Genomic DNA, 19708 nt, shown 5'->3' on the forward strand with positions numbered 1-19708 from the left:
AGGCGTCACCATGCGCTCTACAAACCCCTTTATTATTTTATTATTATTATTATTAACTTGCCTCCAGACTGTATGAACATTATCAAGGAAACAAGGCGTCCCACTACCAGAGCATGCTATGCATCTAAATGGAAAAGATTTGTAATTTGTTGTAATAACCAAATCAATCCATTGGATGCCTCTTTCAAGAATTTAATGTTACCTGCTACATCTTCAGAGATGTAACTTAGCATACTCATCCGTAAGGCTACACCTTGCCGCTGTAGCAGCCTATCTTCAAAACAGACAACATGTGTCCTTATTCAGAATCCCACCCATCAAAGCCTTTACGGAGGGACTCGAAAGAGTTATCCCTCCAAGGCATCCACCCTCTCCAGTCTGGAACTTAAACTTAGTACTTACCAGACTCATGGGACCACCCTTCGAACCACTTCATTCATGGGAACTACAATTCTTAACATGGAAGGCGGCATTCTTAATTGCTATTACCTCCCTCAGGCGAGTGAGTGAGCTACAGGCACTAACCATTCGCGAACTTTCATGCAAATACACCACAATAAAGTAGTTCTTCGTACACACCCTAAATTCATGCCCAAAGTCATACCTACTTTCCACATCAATCAGTCCATAGAATTGCCAGTTTTCTTTCAAAACCCGCAATCCGTGGCTGAACATAAAGGCAATCCCATTTCCAAGTCAGGAATAGTCAGATGGATAGTTAAATGCATTCAAATATGCTATCAAAAGGCAAAGCGCACTTTAACAGTTCCCCAAAAAGCACACTCCACGTGTAAAATGGGGGCATCCATGGCTTTCCTAGGAAATATTCACTTAGAAGACATATGTAGGGCAGCTACATACACACTTTCATTAAACACTACTGTGTTGACGTGCAAGCTAAGCAACACACTGCTGTGGGCCAGGCTGTGCTTAAAACTATTTTTCAAACCACTACAGCTGGTACAGGCGACCACCGCTAGAGGAGAAACTGCTATACAGTCTATGCTAAGATATGAATTCAGCAGCCCACATGCCTCGAACGGTAAATGCTACTTACCAGTATGCATCTGTTCTTGGCATGTAGGGCTGCTGACATTCATATCGCCCACCCTCCTCCCCGGTGCCTGTCACAGCAACATGGTTATCTTCTTGAATACATTTACATGGTCATCCCTTACTTTCCTATACTCTATCTTGCCACATTGGCGAAAAACAATCTGAAGTTGGAGAAGATGCCCATGTGCACTGCAGTCCAGGACAGGAGTCACCTATCTTGTGATACTTCGAAGACTCTTCCAAGACAACAAGGTGCAATCATCCGGACCCAACACTAGGCGGCGATCTAATGCTAAGATATGAATGTCAGCTGCCCTACATGCCAAGAACAGATGCATACTGGTAAGTAGCATTTTCCTTCTGGCACTGTGTTGTTGGGACCTTATACTTGCCTTTTCACTTGGGGTGCTCACATATGTAAATATCATATATTGCTTTGAGTTGCGCCATCTTCCTCAATGTGCAAGGGTTCCTTCTTAGGCACATGATCTGCTTAAGTCTTTGGAAACAATTCTGCTCTTTTAATGTGTTAGTACCATCTAAATTCTGTGGAATATGCTCAGAAGTTTTCGGTTTCTTCAACTGGAGGTTCCTCTAAGTTGCCTTCACAGCTGAAGTCTTCCGGGGAGTCCTCAATGATTCTCTGGGACCATTTCAAGTGCTGCCTAGACCAATCTTTGGTGGAGTGAGAATATTTGGGTGAAAGGGAGGATGTGTGTGCATGAGCGGGACCAGGCTTTGCAGAGAGTCCTGACTCCGTGGATGCTTGGATGCTATGTAAAACTTAGAAAGCAACAGTCCTTGCTTGAATAGGTCCAAGATTGATTTCCAGGAGCCTCATGTATAGACTTCTTTTGCTGGTTCTTCATTGCAGGTTTGATTGGATAAAACCAATATCTTGCATGTGATGGTCAAGTAAGGTCAATTAGCCTAGGGCTGTAGTGGACTCAGTCACATCAGTTGGAGCCTTGATCCATTGCTATAATTTTTAGAAATAGATCAATAACTGAAATGTAGAGGGCTTTGTAACAGTGGATCGTGGCTTTCTTTGCTCCTGCCTCTTATACTCTAATGAGAAGCGCTCATGTCACACTAAATCTGGTGGCAAACCTCGGAAGGATTTTCAATGCCTTATACAATGATCCGGTGGGGAAGAGGAATGCCTACTTTTCAACCGGAGACGTGCCCAGCAGAAAGACCTATTCTTGAGGAGCTTTCCGAGAGGGAAGCATTGTACAGGAAGTGCTCATTCTCTGAAGCAAGCTAATGCTAGTGAAATGCAACTTGTAGAGGTGCCAATGACTTTATACTTAAAGTTACAGTTTACTCACACTCTTGAGAAGTCACTTGATGATAGGCTGTCAGATTGCTATTTGATCGCCATGAAGATGCTAAGCTCAGCTCAAACTTTTTTCCCCCTACTTAAGGGGCAAGTGATCAGATTACCCTTTTCTTGGACTACGCTCTGCTGCCATTTATGTTGTATGAGCTTATGTTGAAAGTATTTTGTGGAGTAGACCGCTTTTTTAAGAGTGGTATCTCTGCAGCCTACCAGATGAACCCTCTGCTACTGGTCTCTTCCAACTGCCAATCCTTCAGTGATCTCATACTCTTGTGACATCCATGCAAGATTCCCAGAGTAAACAGTCTAACGTCATAACTATAGAGTGCTTATCAAATTTAAGATGGTGTTCCCTGAAAAATCCTGACCATTCTCTAATGCACTTACTAAGGTACCCCCTTCTGTCTGTGGTTCTTTTGGTACAGTTATTTATTTATTTTTTTACTTTTTATTGTGATAAGCAAGGCACATGTTGGTCAAGTAGTACATACAGACAATCGATTCTGACAACTTCGGCATTTTGGCAGTGGTTGTAATAATGGTACACACAGTATAGCAGAGTACAGCATCCCTCTAAGAACTTCACGTCCCCCCATCATTGTCATCTACCGACTCCCCTTCCTCCTGTGTCCTTGGTGGCTCACAAATGTACCCCTTGAATTTGTTCCAGGCCCCCCATACCCTGCTCCACTTCTGAGGACAGCCTCTATTAATAAATGCTGCTTTCTCGGCCACCATGGCTGTATCTAGATCCCCATACCATGCAGTGCGTTTTAGCGACTCTCCCGCACCCAACTTTTGCGCTATATTCCTCTTCGCTACTATTATTCCCTGTGTGGCCCACGTCTGCGCCGGGCGTGTAAGATCATTCGGTTCCCGCACATTTAGTAAGCATCGTCTGGGCTCCGGCGTTAACAATACCTCCACATTCTGTGAGATGGTCCTCATTACTTTCACCCAGTACTCCATTATCCTCGGACACTCGCACACAGTGTGGAAGAACGTACCCTCCTCCCCATATCGTCTTGGGCAGTACGGGTGCGATGCTGTCCCTATTTTATGTAGTGTGTGTCTCGTATAATATGTTCTATGTCAAATTTTGAGCTGTACCAGTTTGAGTCTTGAGGGTATACCCACCTCCCTCGGGGAGGTCGTCGCCTCCTGCCATTCGGAGTCTTTGAAGTCCCCCACATCTTGAGACCACTTTTCTCTAAGTGACACGTTTGGGTCAGGCAATTTGTTTACTAATTTGCGGTAGGTGAGGGAAGACTCCTGCTTCTGCATGTACTCTGTCAGTAGTCTGTCCTCCAGGGGGGTGGCCTCTGGCACCTCAGAGTTGGATGTTAAGACAGCCTGTAACGCATGTTTTATCTGTATATACTTTAAGATTTCAGAAGGCGCTTGCTCATAATTGTTTTTGGAGACATTCAGATGTCTTTACCTCCCCTTTGTACCACATGTCGCCTACAGTGGAAATACAGATTGCGTCCTATTGATCAAATCCTTTGTAATTTCAAAGGCTGCCCAAGCATTGTGTGTCCCATAGAGGGGTAAGCTGGGTTATTATTCCCTTCCAGCCTAGTTTAGCGTGTGCTTCATACTATATGTGGACCGTCTGCCTTGTGGGACCAACAACCGCTGGCGTCTGTTTCCTGTTGTAGAGTGCCGACATCATGCCTTTAACCCCCAGCCCGCTCCTATCTGCCTTAAAAGCCGGATATATCTGTGGGGCATGTGCCCACTGGTTGACTACCTTCAGTTGGGCCGCCCAATGATATAGCTGTATGTCAGGGAGTGCAATGCCGCCATTGTACCACCCTCTAGTCAATATACACTGAGCTATGCACGCAGGTCTGTTCCCTGATAACAGCCCCGAAACCTGAGCAGCTATTTTTTTAAAAATAATCCGCTGGCACTGGGTACGGGTATTTTCTAACGCGTAGAGGAAACGAGGCAGCGCCATCATTTTAAAAAAGCACCGCCTTTCCCAACAATGTCAGCGGAAGAGCTGCATTCCTTTTTAAACGCTCGGGGTGGGGGGGGGGGGGGGCGCGTTAGATTCCTTTTTATAAACTTGCCTGGGTCCGCTGTGACACAGATACCTAGATATTTAAAGGCCTCTCCAGAGTCCTGCAGCGTGCAGTTCTTTGGGAGCTGCTGCGGTGGACCATGGAGCACAAAAAGTATTGATTTTGACCAATTTATTGTGTACCTTGAAGCTCGCCCAAAGAGTTCACATGTATTCAGGAGTACCAGAATCGACCACTTAGGGAAGGCCAGGTAGAGTAAAACGTCGTCCGCATATAGCGAGATGCGGTCTTCCCATTCTTCCGTCCACTTATTACCTCGTATCATTGGCTCCCTTCTGATCCATGCTGCCAGCGGTTCCAACACTAGAGCGAAAAGCAGCGATGACTGTGGGCAGCCTTGACGCGTGCCCCGGGTCAATGGAAAGTCGTGGGATATATGACCATTAGCCGTCACGTGCGCCAGTGGTTTTGTGTACAGAAGACGCACCCAAGCGTAGAACTTTGGGCTGAAGCCCAAGTGCTGCAGCACAGCGAACAAGTAGGGCCATTCCACCATATCGAACGCCATATGAGCATCCAACGACAGGTGAACAGCCGGCTCCTGGAGATAGGGCTTGCGGGCCATCACTCCATGTAAACGTCGCAAGTTTAATGCTGTATTTCTATTGGGCATGAACCCAGACTGGTCTGGGTGAATCAGGGTTGTGAGGTGTGGAGTCAGTCTGATAGGAAGGAATTTTGCTAGAATTTTGGCCTTTGCGTTTATTAAGGATATGAGGTGATAAGAGGTACAGTCCTCCGGCGGCTTCCCTGGCTTTGGGATCGCCACCACTGTGGCCAGACGCTGATCCAATGGGAACTCACCTGTCTGTAGACTGTAACGGTACATATTTAGCATATGCGTGCCACTATACCCGCTGTTTTTTTATAAAGCTCTATGGGAATGCCATTAGGCCCTACCGCCTTCCCAGATTGTAACAAGCCAATCACCACCTGCAGCTCGTCGGTTGTGAGGTCCGCCTCCAGTTCAAGGGCCATCTCTGGCATAAGTTTAGGCATTGCAATATCTTTTATATAGGTCAGCGCTTCTTCTACAGTCCTCTGTTAGAGATGTGTAGACTTGCTGGAAGTGTTGCCCTAACATATCTACTATTGCGCGCTGGTCAGTTGCTACTGAAGCATTGCCCGTCGGTAGCTGCGCCATCCACTTTTTGTCTCTTTCCTTTTTATCTAGCTACGCGCATGGTGACACTGCTGGAATTCATACTGCTGCTTCAGCTAGAAGATTTCATGAGAGCCATAGACCTCAGACTCCTATTTCCACATACCAATACACCCAGCACCTCGGCATGACCTTATCAATTCAAGATTTTGCCATTTGGATTAACTACTGCACCAAGAGCATTTACAAAATGTAGTTGCTGCTCATCTGCGAAACGGCGGGTGGGGTCACACGTTTGCCTCTCTAGACGGTTGGCTGATTAAAAGTTCAAGCAGACAACATCTGCAGGACACTCAAAGGTAATCAGCCTTCTTCACAATCTGGGCTATCCGCTCGTGTTACCAAATCTCACCTCAAACTCTTGCAGATTCAGCTCTTCCTCTGGGCTACAATAAACTCGATCACAGCAAAGCTGTATCCCCGTCCTGCATGAGTACAAAAGATCCAACTAGCTTTGCCTCTTTTTTTTAGCCACATCGTCACATTACGGTCAAACCTGTGATGAGCCTTCTAGGTATAATGGCATCATGCATTTCCATAGTGCCACATATACGACTGCACATACGCCTCCTATGACCATGTCGACAGTGGCAATAGTAACCGGCGGAGGGGCACCTACAAGATCGAGTGTTAATGGGTTTGGCGACTCATTGCTGTCTGCAGTGGTGGAACTGCAACAATTCTTTGCAGGTCAGCCCTTCGAATCCCCAGTTCTGCAAGTAAGCATTACAACAGACTAATCCTTAAACGGTTGTGGAGTGGACATACAAGATCTCAGCGCATGATCAGTGGTCTCCAGTGGAAACGTTTCTACACATTCATCTAGAGCTTCCTACGATTCAATGACTCTCAAGCTTTCCAACAACATCTACAACACAAAGTGGTTGTAGTCCGCACAGACATTTTGACTTCCATCTATTGCATACAAAAACCGGGATGAACACGATCCATTCAGCTATCTCGTCTAGCACAGTGCAAATGGCATGGGGACACACATCACAACATCCACCTCCTAGCAGAATGCTTACCGGGGTGGACAATGATTTTGCAGATATGCTCAGCAGAATGTAATCGGTAAACAACTGGGAAATCAACACAACATTATTCCACTCTTGCTTCCAACAATGGGAAACCCTGGAGGAAGATCTTTGTCACACAGCAGAATGCAAAAAATGCCAAAGCATCGCCTCCAGGTTTCCTCACCCTCGGTCCAAGGGCAAGGCCCTATAGATCGATTAGTCAGGGATATTTGCCTATGCTTTTCCTCCTCTCCCACTCCTCTCGTGCATGGTTCAGAAACTCAGGCAAAAATCCCTCACATTAATCCGAATAGCCCCCCAACATGGGCTCAACACACATGTTTCTCAACTCTGACACAGCTATCAGTTGTGTTGCACGAGAAGTTTCCAATCTGGTCACACCTAACTCAGGAGCAGGACAGGGTCAGACACCCCAACCCCAAGCAGCTCAATCTAGCTAGTTGCGTAATGAAATCCTAGAGTTTGGATACCTAAATCTTCCACAAGAATATAAGACCATTCTTAAACAAGCCCATGAGCCTACCCCCATGAGCATGCTACGCAGCAAAATGGAAAAGATTGGTGCCCTAGTGCTTAACATAACCGATCCAAGATCTCTCACCTACAGTACAAGATCATATTTATTACCTACTCTACCTTCAACAGGCAGGCCTCGCCTACACTTCCGTTCGGTTCCGCTTAGCAGCACTTGCGAATATGCAAAACAGAAAGCATATGTTTTTGTTTAAAATTTCAGTTGTCAAAGCTTTTTTATGGAGGGAATTAAGTTATTACACCCTCCATTCGTCCAGCACCAATCTGGAATCTAAATATATCCTTAACCAGACTTATGGGTCCCCCCTTCAAACCATCACTACCCCTACTCTGAGCTGGCGCGCTTGACTTAGTTGCTGGTGCTGACCAGGCCCTACCAACCTCTGTACTTCCTGTCTCTTGATAGCCCCTTCCTCCATGAAGGGGGAGAGGAGAGGAGATAGGGTTTGTTCCTGTGGAGAGGAGGACCCTGCTCCATCTGAAAACTGGTATGAGAAGCGGAGAGATGCCAGTGGGTTGGATATGTCTCTAAACTCTAGCATGCCTGGTCGGGGAGGAAGGTGAATCCGTTGCCACTGTGATGCACAGAGCAGGGGAGGCCCTTGACCTGCAGCTGCCAGCAGGCGAGGTCAGTACTAATGTCGTGACTGAGGTGCTTCACCCCGGAGCAGGTTTCACAGAGCCCTTACTCCCCTTCAGTGTTCTCCTGGGAACCTGGGCTAAACCTTGCAGAGGGGCTTCTGTGCACCGCATGATTGCCCAACGCCATCATCCTTCCCCAGGAGACCCAGCCTTCCTCTCAGAGCACCCGTACCCTGAGAACCTGGTTGTGCAGGCCTAAACTTCTAAGGTCAACCCAGATGTGCTCTCTTCCACCCCTCTGGACCTGGAATCCACGAGGCTGGGTACCTTCAGAGAAGCATATTTTTTTTCTTCCACAAGCCTGGTTTTGTGGTGGGTGAACACTGCATATTTCTTGGGCGATTACTCCCATGAACTGTGGGACGCCATTGCAGTTTCTTCCTATACTTCCTGTGGAGGGCTATTCCATCCTCAATCAAGCTTTCGTGCATGGATATGATTCAGCAAAATTTGTCATCCAATGTGAGCTGGACACAACATACTCCCTAGGCAGAGCTGTGGCTTCTACAGTGGGGCTGCATTGTGTAGAGAGACTCGGAGGATGATCCATGAAGACCGCAGCAAGTAAAGTGTAGCCAGTCCCATTTCAGGTTCATAATACAGTGCTGACATAGTAGTGACATGTTTGCAATGGAAGCCAAGTACACTGCCAAGATGCTGGACATCTAAGCACTTCTAGCTATTGGAACATTGACTTCAAAGACCTAGACATTGAGCAGATAATTAAACATGTCTCCTGAATTAGTCCACCACTTGAAAAAGAGACTACTACTTAATACATCGGAATTGAGGTGTACAAGGGGTTACTTACCTTATTAGTAGATAATGCCTTTGGTACATCTTTCCTACACCTTTATCGAGGGGATCTGCATTATCTCATTTCTACCTGGCCCACCAGAAGGTCCTCTGCGTGCCCTTCCAAACCCCTAACACTCAAACTTCTGTTCAGATTACTACACCGGTGCCTCTATCTCCTATAGCAACTGAGCGGTCACATCGAAAAAATCCTCGCTCTCCTACAGACACTAAAGCAGAACGTCTTGTATGCTTCAATGTTCTCACGCTCCATGAACAGTAATATGCTTGGTCTTCCCCATCACATTTTTTCACCTACCTTGACGTTGTTCCCACTACTTTCTGATCTCCAAGAAGGACAAAGGGGGTTTGCACCCCATTTTGGACCTCAGTGACGTCAATCGCTTCCTCCGGAAGGAGAAGTTCAAGATGTTGACTCTGGCTCAGGTCTTGGCTGCCCTCGACCCTGGAGACTGGATGGTTGCATTGGACTTGCAGGACGCATATTTTCAAATCCTCGTCCTACTGGCGTTACCTGCGGTACACGGTTAGCCAGGAGCATTTTCAGTTTGCCATGCTCCCTTTCGGCCTTACTAGCACCCCTCTGGTGGTCACGAAAGTGATGGCGGTGGTTGTAGCTCACCTGCGCAGGTCAGGGGTGTCAGCCTTCCTCTACCTCGACGACTGGCTGTTGAAGATGGGCTCGCCCCAGGCAGTTGTCACCCACCTTCAGACTACGGCCGACTTCCTGCATTTGTTGGGGTTCCCCATCGATGTGCCGAAGTCTCACCGGAGTCCTTCTCAGAAGCTCCCTTTTATCAGAGCGGTACTGGATTCGACGTAGTTTCGGGTTTACCCTCCGGAGCAGCAAGTCCAGGATATTCTGGCTATGATTCCGATCTTTCAGCCTCTATCCCGGGTTTCAGTCAGGATGACCCTCCGGCTCCTGGGCCTGATGGCCTCATGCATCCTGCTTGTGCAACATGCCGAATGGCATATGCAGGCTCTGCAGTGGGACCTGAAGTTCCAGTGGGCACAGCATCAGATCAGAGGCCTCTGGTCTCCGGCGGAGTCCCGGCTCCATATCAGCCTTTTGAAACTTTGGCGATCCGACTTGCACTGAAGGCATTCCTTCCCTCTGTCTGGGTGTAGTGCAGGTGTTCACGGACAACACCACCGCCATGTGGTATTGCAACAAACAGGGCGGGTGGGGTCGTAAACCCTATGTCAGGAGGCTCTGCGCCTCTAGACGTGGCTGGAACATCAGGGCATTGTCTTGGTGGTTTCAACACCAGGCAGGTTCTCTGAACGCCAGGGCGGACTGACTCCGCTGCCGATGCTTGATGGATCACAAATGGCGTCTGTACTCGGACATGGAGCAAGGTCTCTTTCTGCAGTGGGGAGAGCCTTGGTTAGATTTATTCGTCACTGAAGAGAATGCACAATGTCATCAATTCTGCGCGTTGGAATTTCCAAGGTGGCACTCGCTCTGCAAAGCTTTTCGTGGCGAGTGAAGCTACGGTCTGTTGTACGCCTTTCTGCCTATACCACTTCTGCCCAGAGTGCTGAAGAAGATTCGGCCCAACCGGGCCCAAGTCATCCTTGTGGCTCCGGATTGGGCACGAAGATACTGGTATCCCGAGCTACTGAGCATGGCGATCGATTTCCCCCGATCTGACTGCCTCTTTGGAAGGATCTTCTGTCGCAGCAGCAGGGGACGGTCCTCCATCCGAACCTGTTCACCCTCAACCTCCATGTGTGGAGATTGAGCTGCGATAGTTGACAGCTTTCGATCTTCCTCCTGAAGTCTGTGATGTCATTTTGGCAGCCAGGTGTACCTCCACAAAAACGGTGTACGCCTCCAGGTGGAACACGTTTGTGGCATGGTACACAGATAAGTCTGTGGATCCCCCTTTCTGCCCCTCTTTCCGAAGTTCTTCTGTTCCTTCTCTCCTTTGCCCAGCAGGGCTCTGCTCTGGGCACGATCAAGGGTAATCTTTCTGCCATCTCCGCCTTTCTGCGGCTTCCTGATCAGCCCTCTCTTTTTAAGTCCCCGTTTGTTAACCGTTTCCTGAAAGGCATTACGCACACGTTTCCTCCCGTGCTGTTCATAAGGCCTCAATGAGACTTAAACCTTGTCTTGACATAACTGATGTGTGCTCCGTTTGAGCCTCTTCATAACTGTCCTTTGCGTCGTCTTACTCTAAAGACTGCTTTCCTGGTAGCTTTCTCCTCTGCCAGAAGAGTGAGTGAGCTACAGGCCCTTTCTTCAAAACCTTCTTTCCGTTCATCCGGAGAAGGTGGTTTTACGGACCCGTCCTTCCTTCCTTCTTTCCAAAGGTTGTTACACTCTTCCACATCGGGCAGACCATCACTTTGCCCACCTTCTTTCCGCCTCCGCACCCTTCGAAAGAGGGAGAGGCTCCACCGTCTGGACCCAAAACGTACGCTCTCATTTTATGACGCGCACACAGCAGTTCCGAGTGGATGACCAGCTCTTTGTTGGCTATGTGGGTGCCAAAAAAGGTCTGGCCGTGCACAAACTGATCATCTCTTGGTGGGTCGTTCTCTGCATCAAAGCCTGTTACTCGTTGGCTGAGAAGGAGCCTCCTGTGTGGCTGCGTGCCCATTCCACCAGGGCAACGGCAACCTCTACTGCCATGGGAAGTGGCGTTCCCTTGTAGGACATTTGTCAGGCAGCTACTGGGGCCTCGCTGACATGTTTACTAAGCATTACTGCCATGACAGTCAAATCCGAAGAGACTGCTTCTCTGGCCGTTCTGTTCTACGTGACTTTCTGATGTAATCCTGTTCGCAGACCCTCCACCGGGTTGGTATTACTGGGGGATCTATTCTAAGGTAAGGAATCTTTCACTAACTTCTCTTTCAGACGCACAAGTAAAGATGTATCTGTAAGAGACATTAGTTGGAGATAGATTCCTTACTGCCCTCCCATCCTCCCTGTTCTGCGAACTTATAACTAGGGTTAAGGTCAGCCCTTTCAGGGCCCTACTTTCAATGCACCAGTGGTCAGTTTCTTGCATGGCTCTGCGTTCCTGGCGCGGAAAGTCATGTACAGAACTGATGCCAGCGGGCATGGGTGGCGCCTAATTAGCCTCTGTGACGTTATCTCGGCGCATATGATGCCAGCGACGGATGCGGAGCCGCAGGATGCCACCTACTGACGTGCAGAAGTACTGCTAAGCAAAACTTTCCGGATCCAATCTGATGCCTGGGGAATTCTAAGGTAAGGAATCTATCACTAACTAATGTCTCTTACAGATCTTACAGATGTATCTTTACACAAGTAGTAACTTGTGCATTTATGAAGGACAGGCTCACTTCTCTATTCGGTGTTTGACTGAAAATGAAGATCCCCTGAGAAGAAGGAAATATTACCAGTAAGCAGCAAATGCTCTCTTCCAGGGGACCTCAACCTCCCTGGAGGTAAAAACGAAAGTTAGGATTATTAGTAGATTCGTAGCTAGGACCCTTATTTTACAGTAAAAATAAACTGGCTCCGATGTTGCTGACTGGATATGAAGGGACTCTGATGGTGACATATGCCCCGTTGAAAGAGCAGAGCGCTTTCCATTTCTTGGGTCTGCACTGGTCTACGGAAAGCTTTGTCAGGGTTTTCCTACCACTATTGTTTAGTAATTACCCTTTATTGTTAGTTATTGGCTTTTTTTATAAAAAAGAAACTAAATGAAGTGTGACCAGTAATCTTCTGTTAGGCTGCCAAAAATGTAAATGTTTGTTAAAACATAGGCAGTGACTGGCAGATTCTGGAGCAGTGTAAAGAATAGCCACTGTCCCATCCAGTGGTGGACATACAGAGTAATAGACACACAAACACACTGATAGACCTGCAGAGACATGTACGAGGAGCAGCAAACGGGCACAAGTAGAAATGACCCGGATCATATAGCGATATGCTTGGAGGAGCAGGCACAATTGAGATGGAAGTAATTATGTTTAGATTCGGGCATGCTGCAGGGAGCCAAAGAAGAGCTGGCCACAGTCTCTGGCTGAAACTAGCGAATGCACGACCAGACGCTGGTAGTCACATATTTATTGCATACGAGAGTGGGGGATGGGCATGAAAAAATAATTGTGTGTGTGAAGGTCCATACAAGTGCATGCAAAATTGAAGCAATTTCAGGCAGGTATATGTAGGAATTGATAGTCCTTTGCTAGAGCGGATATGTGCTGATTAGATATGAGAAACCCACTCAAAGCCAAATATCCGCATCTGAACCCAATACCATACTCTTTTAAAACGCTTCCCCTAATTGACTGCGCTGCTTTAAATCGACATGAAAAGCTGATGTCATTTTTGTATTTAAACAACTGTTCGATGTGAAGTACCCTTGTGTGGAAATTCCAGTGTATTCACTAATAAAGTTGATTCATGAAGTAACATCGATTTTATTTTTCTAATGCCATGCAAAGTAATTTTCTTTGTTGTAAATTGCCTATATGTGTGCACTTATAAGCAAACTTTATTTTTCAGAAAAATATGACTATGTAGGTCGACTTCTCAAACCAGGAGAGGAACCATCAGAATACACAGATGAGGAAGATACTAAAGATCATCCGAAGCAAGATTGAACTGTGTAAATAACCAAAGTTAGGGGCCTTCAGAACTGCAACGTCTTTTCCCCCAGTTCCCAATCAAAAAACATCCCACGTGTTTTGGTACAGGATATCTTCTGCAGACTATTCACGAAATTTTGTACAAAGAAAGTACAGCAATGTACTATTGCAAGAAAACTTTTAATACTTGGCGTTTAAAGTTTATGCTGCCAAATATTTGTTCTCTGTTGCGGTTGTTTTGTCTGGTAAAACTTAATGATGAGCGCCGTGGATTATGAGAATCAACACAATATATACACGTTATCACTATTTTTAGTAAGGCGAATGAGTTCGTGTTCACATGGTCTAAAAACAAGCTGTTCTTCTTGGAAACCTATTCACATGCTGTATTGTATTTTTTTTTTCTCAGCATTTAAATACTCATTTGATATTCATGTACTTAACTACATGTAGTTTGCACTACTGAAAACTGGTGTTAAAAATGTGAATTTCCAAGCTTGTTTGTCCATGGACTTTTCTAGACCTTCTGGGCAACTTTGTCTCAAATGTGCTGCAGTTGGGGAGGTGAGTGGTCAAGCTTGGTAATCAAATGAACTTGTATAGAACTATTCTTTCAGCCCTCAAATTCCAGAGACACTCATTACTCCCAATGCATCAACCAATCAAATCTATTAACTGTGCCTTATTTCTCTTAAAAACACTTGAATTGTTCTCATGAGAATTCCCAATGTATACTAGTCACTGCAGGAGTTGGAGAATTGAAGGTGGGTTAGTCAGTATTGACTGGAAGACCTTATTGTCACTCTGTAAATAGATTGTAAAAGGAATACTCAGTGTTACTGCCATATGTTAATTAGCACAGATCTAATTAGCATACAATGGCCAAATGCATTCCCCCTCTATGCTTTATTTTTGTCTTTTAAACAAAATCCAAGAGCTACCTAACATTTGGGAGTTTAACCTTCACATCTGTGTGGGACAGTATGTGTGAGTGAGTGTGAGAGCTGGAAAGTATAGTTTCAGCAGATATTGTAAATAGGAGTACCATTTTAATAAAGCATGTATAAATAAACCTGATGCTTTGTCAATAAATGAAATTGTTTTGGCAAGTTATTAATGTTGTCATGAAATATGTTTGTATACAGAATAAAGGCACCAAATTGATGATTGAATTGTTCCAAGTGAATGCTGTTTCAAACAACTATTTGTGTCCATTCGGAAAGGTTGTGCGCTTATTTAAAACTGATCAGAATTGAAGTGTAGATTTGCTTTTTAAGTTAAACCTTTATTCAATGGTTTGACTTATTAACGTATGTGCTCATAGGGACCTTCTGCTTACTCATGGAAGATCTCGAAAGTGCTTCACTGAATGTTCTTTTCTATTAACCATTTAAATAACCTCTGAAATTGGCAAGTATTTTTTTAAAGATAAGTACTTAGTACATATCACCTTCCCGATACTGAAGGCGTCCTCAAGGTTATAAACCACCCTGGAGTTTTTTGTTGCTTGACGGTTTCTTTCTCACCTTCTGATGACATATGCATTAAGGTTCAAATATGCATTCGGATTCAAATCAGACTGCATGATTTCAGGAAGACGGGAACCTATTCCATTAAGAGTAGGCGGCATCTGTTTGAGGTCATTGGCGCACTAATCTTACAGAAACATAAAATGAAATTGATCACCAGCCATCCGTGCATGTCTAACCTTCAATACATTTAGGTAAAATCCTCACTACTTAATGAAAAATATCATTCCAGAACATTTTAAATACACCTGGCCTATTCCAAACACTGTAGTTAAGGGTTCGAGGCATGTGGGCTGCTGAATTCATATCTGTGCATAGATCGCCGCCTAGTGTTGGGTCCGGATGATTGCACATTGTTGTCCTGGAAGAGTCTTCGAAGTATCACGAGATAGGTGGCTCCTCCCCTGGACTACAGTGCGCATGGGCATCGCCTCCATCCCCAGATTGTTTTTTTCCGCCATTGGGTTCGGATGTGTGTCGGTTCCCTCTGTCGGAACCGATAGTTGTTAACTCTTTTAACTCGAGACCAAAAGGTCTTTAGGCTTGGCGCCGGTATCGTTTTCGTTCGGGTTTACTGTTTCTTCAGCTCCGAACTCTCGCTGCCCTTCCGCGTGCTGTCGGCGCGGATGGGCCTACACGACGCTCCAGACATGGAACGGACTCCGTTTAAACGGTGCCCGGTGTGCAACTCGAAATACTCGCACCTCGACGTGCACCCAGTGTGCAACACTTGTCTGTCGCCGGACCACGACGAGGCCAGGTGTATGGCCTGCTCGAAGTTCCGGTGCAAGAAGACCCTCAAGATTCGTCGGGCTGCGAGACTCCAGGCCAAACTGTCTGCGCCCCCGCCGGACGACATCTTCGAAGAAGACGTCGAAAGCGACAATGTCCAACAGGTTTCGGACTCTAGCCCTGCGTCCGAGGGGGAGGCCTACGACGCAGGAGACGAGGAGTTTGACGAAGCCGGCGACGAGGTAGGGGACGACGATACGGCCATTGCCACCGTGGGGGATAGCTCGGAGGAAGAGCATCCCCGGACTGACTCAGGGGTCGACCCCCTTCCTGCGGCCCAGGTCGAGGGATCGCCTTCGGGCCTTACCCAAGACCATGTTATTAGTCCAGCAGCCCCGCCTACGGGCCCGGCCACGGACATTTTGGAGGTGCCAGTCACATTGCCAAAAACGAAAGTGAAGCCTTCGGGTTCAACATCTTTGGTCTCGAAACCGAAAGTGAAAGCAGTGTTGAAGGCTCTGGAGGCGTCAAAAACAAAGAAATTCAAAATGGCCGACATGGACAGTCCCGCCAAGATGGCCGACCCAAAGGCCTCCGGGTCGGTGCCGAAGGCGAAGTCGTCCGACGCGGCTGCGTCGGCGTCGAAGAAAGTCGCGGTCGATGACCCGAAGAAGGCTTCAAAGAAGCGTCAAGGCGATCCCAAGGCTCTGGCTTCCCCGGCTCCGGCCGTCGGAGCCAAGGACAGTAACGCATCGACTCCGAAGACGGTGCCTCTCGCCGACACCACTTCCAAGCCAGTGAAGTCACGGGAGGCGGTCGCACCCTCTCCTGCCCTTTCGAAGAAGGTCGAAGAGTCCCTGCAGCGGATTCGGAAGGTCGCGGAGCTTCCCGACCCTGAAGCTGGGGTGTCGAAGCCCGCACAGAAGCCGTCGAAGGCACAAGCGCCTATCCGCTTCACCCTGCCGCCGAAGTCTACGCCGAAGGCCTTCGCTTCGAAGCAGGTGGCTGGGGTGCCCTCGAAGGAGGTGTCGACGCCCAAAGCGTCTCCAGTGGTGGCTAAGCCTCGGCTCCAGCCACTCGCGGAGGAAGAACGTCGTGAAGTCATCATCGACGCCAATACCGGCAAACTGTCCCTCCTCGAGAGAAAAATCACCACGGAGCCGGTGTTGGAACACTTTCGCATTCCTCTCAAGAATAAGAAGGACTCTGCGAGTACTTTAGCACCTTTGGCACCGGCGTCTCCGAGTGACCTGCCGCGTTCCCCGACTCACTCCAACGCGGGGGATGGCGACGAGGAGGAGATCGAGTACAACTATCCGGCGTACTCGGATCCGGAGGAGGAACATGAACCTTGGTCTGCCGGAGGCGACCCTGACGACCCGCAGTCGGGTCAGGAACCGCAGCTCTTTGCGGCGAAGACTTCGCCAACGGAGGACTCTGCTGCCTTCAACGCGTTGATCGAGAGAGCTGCGGCTAACCACGATGTCGAGCTGCACTCCGATCCTGTGGATGTGGACTTCTTATTTGACACTTTCTCTGTGGCCGAAAAGTCGATCAAAACTTTGCCAATGCTCAAGGGAGTGCTCAAGCACGCGCAGGAGGTCTTCAAGGAGCCCACTCGAGCACGTGTCATCAATCCACGCATTGATAAAAAATATAAGGCAGCGCCCTCGGATCCAACATATATCAAGGGACACTTGCCACTGGACTCTTTGGTTGTGTCCAACGCTCGCAAGAGGGCGAACTCGCAGACGACTGGTGACGCTCCTCCCCCAGACAAAGAGTCAAAAATCTTTGAGGCCTCGGGGAAACGGATTGCTGCACAGGCAGCTAACATTTGGCGCATCTCAAACACTCAGGCCCTACTTGCACGCTACGATAGGGCTCATTATGACACCCTAGAGGCACTGCTGCAGCACTTGCCTGACCAATACAAGGAGGCAGGGGAAATGTTAATTCAAGAGGGAAAGCTCATCACAAACTCTTCCATCAAATGTGCGCTAGATGTGGCTGATACAGCCTCCAGGGCAATCAACACTAGTGTGTTGCTCAGAAGACATGCATGGCTTAGGATTTCAGGGTTTAAGCCTGATATACAAACAACCATCCTGAACCAAACGGTTAATCCTGACCATTTGTTTGGCCCTGAGGTGGATGCGACGCTTGAGAAAATGAAAAAAGATACAGACACTGCTCAGTCTATGGGGGCCCTCCAATCTCAGCAGTTTCGGGGCGGTTCCTTTCGCCGCTCCAATACCAGAGGCACCTCAAGGGGTCAGGCGTCGCAATCCACCCAGTACTACAAGGGCAATACCCAAACCTCATACACCAACAAGGGTAGAGGTGGCTACAGAGGCAACAACATCAAAGGCAGGGGACGTGGAAACAGCTCCAGGTCCACCGCCGCCAACAAGCAGTGACGCCTTGTCACTGCCCCCCGGCCACACAACACCGGTCGGGGGGAGACTCCAGCAGTTCCTGCCCGCGTGGAAAGCCATCACCACGGACAGGTGGGTCAGGTCTCTTATCCAGTACGGTTACTGTCTAGAACTTACCTCCACTCCACCGAACATACCCCCAAGAAGCCGTCCTATGTCCGGCGAGCACTTGCTCTTGTTGCAGCAGGAAGTTCAGGTCATGCTGCAAAAAGGGGCAATAGAGCTCGTCCCACTGCAGGAAAGGGGTACAGGGGTTTACTCTCTGTACTTTCTAATCCCCAAAAAAGACGGTTCCCTGCGGCCCATCCTGGACCTCAGGCCCCTCAACTGGTACATTCTCTCGGAGCATTTCCATATGCTCACGTTACAGCAGGTACTCCCTCTGCTTCAACAAGGGGACTTCCTGGCTACGTTGGATCTAAAAGACGCATACTTTCATATCCCCCTGCATCCTTCCCACAGGAAGTATCTCAGATTCACGATCCAAGACCAGCACTACCAGTTCAGGGTTCTGCCGTTCGGGGTCACCACAGCGCCAAGGGTCTTTACGAAGTGCCTGGCGACTGTTGCGGTGCATCTGCGGCGCCAGAACGTCCACGTCTACCCCTACCTGGACGACTGGCTCATTCAAGCAAAGACAGAACAACAGTGCGCCGACCACGTGTCCCGCACCATTCATCTCCTGCACGATCTGGGATTCTCTCTGAACTACCCAAAATCCCATCTCCAGCCCGCCCATGTACGACAGTATCTGGGCGCGACAATAAACACTCTGGTGGCCACTGCGCAGCCAACTTCAGTGAGAATCGCCAGTATCCAAACGCTGATCCAACGATTCAGACCTCAACACTCGCTTCCAGCGAAGGTGTTCATGCAGTTGATAGGCATGATGGCCTCCTGCATCTCCATTGTCCCGCACGCGAGACTACATATGCGTCCGCTGCAGGAGTGCCTGGCACGTCAGTGGACTCAGGCTCATGGGCAACTGACAGACCTAGTGTTGGTGAGCGGTCGGGCATACAACTCTCTGCATTGGTGGAATCCACAAAACCTTTGCAAGGGCCGACCTTTCCAAGAGCCTGTGCCACAGATTATCCTGACGACGGACGCTTCTCTCCAGGGATGGGGAGCGCATGTACTCCACTACACAGTGCAGGGACTATGGACACTACAGCAAAGGAAGATGCACATCAATGTGTTGGAACTGATGGCAATCTTCCTGGCCTTAAAGGCGTTCAAAGTACATCTGTGCAACAAGGTCGTGTTGATCCGGACGGACAACATGACAGCCATGTACTACATTCAGAAGCAGGGAGGCACACACTCTCCGCAGCTGTCTCATCTGGCTCAGAGCATGTGGAAGTGGGCCATTCAGAGGAACATCTTCCTCATGGCAGAGCATCTCCCGGGCAAGGACAACCAGATGGCGGACCTGCTCAGCAGGCACAGTCATCAAATGCACGAGTGGGAGATACATCCATCAGTACTCCAACCGTACTTCCAAAGGTGGGGTCATCCAGAGATAGACCTGTTCGCCACAAAGGAGAACGCAAAATGCCAAAGCTTTGCCGCCAGGTTCCCACACCCGCAATCACAGGGCAATGCGATGTGGATGAACTGGTCAGGCAGATTTGCGTACGCTTTTCCCCCAGCACCTCTGATACCGCTGGTGGCACGCAAGCTCAGGCAGCACTCGATGACTCTCATCCTGGTTGCTCCAACGTGGGCTCGCCAACCATGGTACACCAC

The 19708-nt window shown here is 48.3% G+C and overlaps 1 protein-coding gene across 1 annotated transcript in view; it reads left to right on the forward strand.

The window, feature by feature from the left end:
* The window catches only part of PGRMC2 (progesterone receptor membrane component 2), a 93159-nt gene extending 78807 nt beyond the window's left edge, over positions 1-14352 (forward strand). Inside the window, exon 3 of the mRNA XM_086962178.1 lies at positions 13178-14352. Coding sequence (XP_086818304.1) covers positions 13178-13275 — 98 coding nt within the window. The 3' untranslated portion in view covers positions 13276-14352. The remainder of the gene's footprint in view (positions 1-13177) is intronic.
* Positions 14353-19708: the final 5356 nt, after the last annotated feature.

This window comes from Lissotriton vulgaris, chromosome 3_1 (assembly GCF_964263255.1).
Source record: "Lissotriton vulgaris chromosome 3_1, aLisVul1.2, whole genome shotgun sequence".
NCBI lineage: Eukaryota > Metazoa > Chordata > Amphibia > Caudata > Salamandridae > Lissotriton > Lissotriton vulgaris.